The sequence below is a fragment of the Myotis brandtii genome, unplaced genomic scaffold (genome assembly GCF_000412655.1).
Source record: "Myotis brandtii unplaced genomic scaffold, ASM41265v1 scaffold105, whole genome shotgun sequence".
NCBI lineage: Eukaryota > Metazoa > Chordata > Mammalia > Chiroptera > Vespertilionidae > Myotis > Myotis brandtii.
Window position 1 is genome coordinate 6,555,421 of NW_005353538.1, and position 1,919 is coordinate 6,557,339.

At 43.1% G+C, this 1,919-nt stretch overlaps 1 protein-coding gene across 6 annotated transcripts in view; it reads left to right on the plus strand.

Moving 5' to 3' along the window:
* The window catches only part of LOC102258458 (chromosome unknown open reading frame, human C11orf57), a 12,855-nt gene that overhangs the window by 362 nt on the left and 10,574 nt on the right, over positions 1 to 1,919 (plus strand). For 2 of the 6 annotated variants that reach the window (XM_014539586.1, XM_014539611.1), the window contains exons 1-2: positions 7 to 191; positions 777 to 853. In XM_014539586.1, the coding sequence (XP_014395072.1) occupies positions 785 to 853 (69 nt within the window). In that variant the 5' untranslated portion in view covers positions 7 to 191; positions 777 to 784. Of the gene's footprint in view, positions 1 to 6; positions 192 to 775; positions 854 to 1,372; positions 1,490 to 1,919 lie in introns of those variants that run through there. The other 4 variants (XM_005856846.2, XM_005856845.2, XM_014539617.1 and 1 more) reach the window with 4 other exon arrangements.

Below are 1,919 nucleotides of genomic sequence, written 5' to 3' on the forward strand. Positions count from 1 at the left end.
GCCGGGGGCCGGGGCGCGGGCGAGGGCAGAATAACCGGTGGGAAGGCTGCGTTTTCACCAAGGACTCGGGTGAAGCTGCAGAGCTGCCTTTGAGCCCTGACTCCTGGGCCGCCTGGGTCGGAGGAGATCTTGTAATGGAGTGGTTCTTCGTCTCACACTAACAAGATGCCCGATTTCCTCAGGATCGAGGGGTGAGTGAGCGGTGGGGTGGTCGCACAAAGCCCCTGCTAGCCACACAGGGAGTAGCCCTGTCGTCTGTTTTTTTTGAGGCTTCTTTACAAAATAGAAAGTAAACTTCCCCCGAGTGGAGAAATTTAGGGCGTCTCTGTATTTGATGTTTTTGTTACTGTTGACATTTGTGGCCCCCGATACTCTCACATCCAGATAATTGCTTCATCGCCAACTACTGTGAGATTGGAGAGTTGATTTTTAATCTGGACCTTGTTTGCCTTGGACTGTGTGGCCTGAGATAAGTTACGGCTTTAAGGGAATTTTACCTACTAATTAGGAATGAAGATACTCACATACAACACAGAGTTATTTTGAGGAGTAAATAGTGTCATTCCAAAGAATTCCATTGTGCACTATCTCCTTTCATCCTCATATTTCTGTGATCAGGAATTTTCCCCTTTTGATGCTGAAGAAAAAACTATTACCCAAGACTTCTGAGTTCTAAGTGATCTTTTCTTTACCTCATGCTTCTTTATAGTATTATAATAAAAATATAAGGTCATAAAGGGAATTTTTATTTTTAAATATTTATTGATTCATTTCAGATTGAAGAATGTCCCGGGTTCCACTGGGGAAAGTCCTCCTAAGGAATGTCATCCGGCATACAGATGCTCACAATAAGGTGAGAGGGACAACCCCGTTACTCCTCAACACTTAATGAGCGCACACAGTGTGGCAGGCGTTGTTTTGGTACTGTTGGGAGATACAAAGATGAATAAAATAGATAATTGCCATATAGTTTGATAATTACTAAATAGAGACATGTAAAATGTTGTAGTGCACTAAGGAAGGAATAATGAAATCTGTCTTTGGGGAATTAGGAAAGGCTTCCCAGAATGGGTGGTATTTGAGGCACTGATATTTGAACTAGTTCTTGATGAACAGGTTCAAGGTTTCCAGGTGTAAAAAATCGTTCTGTACAGAGAGAAAATCATGTGCTAACATATGGCAGTAAGAAAGTGCATGAAGAATGGCAAGAAGTTGTGTGCATCCAGAAAGTAGTGAATGTGGGGGCTAGTGACAGAAGATGAGGCCAGCGTGGATTATGATGGTTGGAGATTAGATTTCTTTCCTCTAGGCAATAAATAAACCATCAAATATATATATTTTTATTTTTAAAATGCGTTTTTATTGATTTCAGAGGAAGGAAGGGAGAGCTAAAAACATCTGTGGGAAACATGGATGGGCTGACTTGCACGCCTCCTGCTGGGGATTGAGCCTGCAACTTGGGCAGGTGCCCTGACTGGGAATTGAACAGGTGACCTGGTGCATGGGACAACGCTCAACCAACTGAGTCACACTGGCTGGGAAACCATCAAATGTTTTTAAGCTGAGTGTGACTTGATCATATTTTAGAAAGATGATTTTTTAATTGGATAGGTGATCGATCAAATGGGGTGAACAGTAGAGAGACCAATTAGGAAGCAATTGCAGTTTTCCAGGTGAGAGATGATGAGGGGGGTTCATATGAAAGCAGTGACAGTAAGGATGAAGATGAGGAATTTAGGAGGCAGAATCCAAAGAACTTGGTGACTGATTGGATGGTGGTGATAATTATGGAATCAAATATTACTAGCTTGTGTGATTAGGAGAATGATGATGATAGGAAACAAAAGAAAGGGACAAGTAAGCCGTTGGAAGTTGGCAGGTGGGGAGGCAGGTGGGGAGGGGCAGCGGGGGGAGGGAGG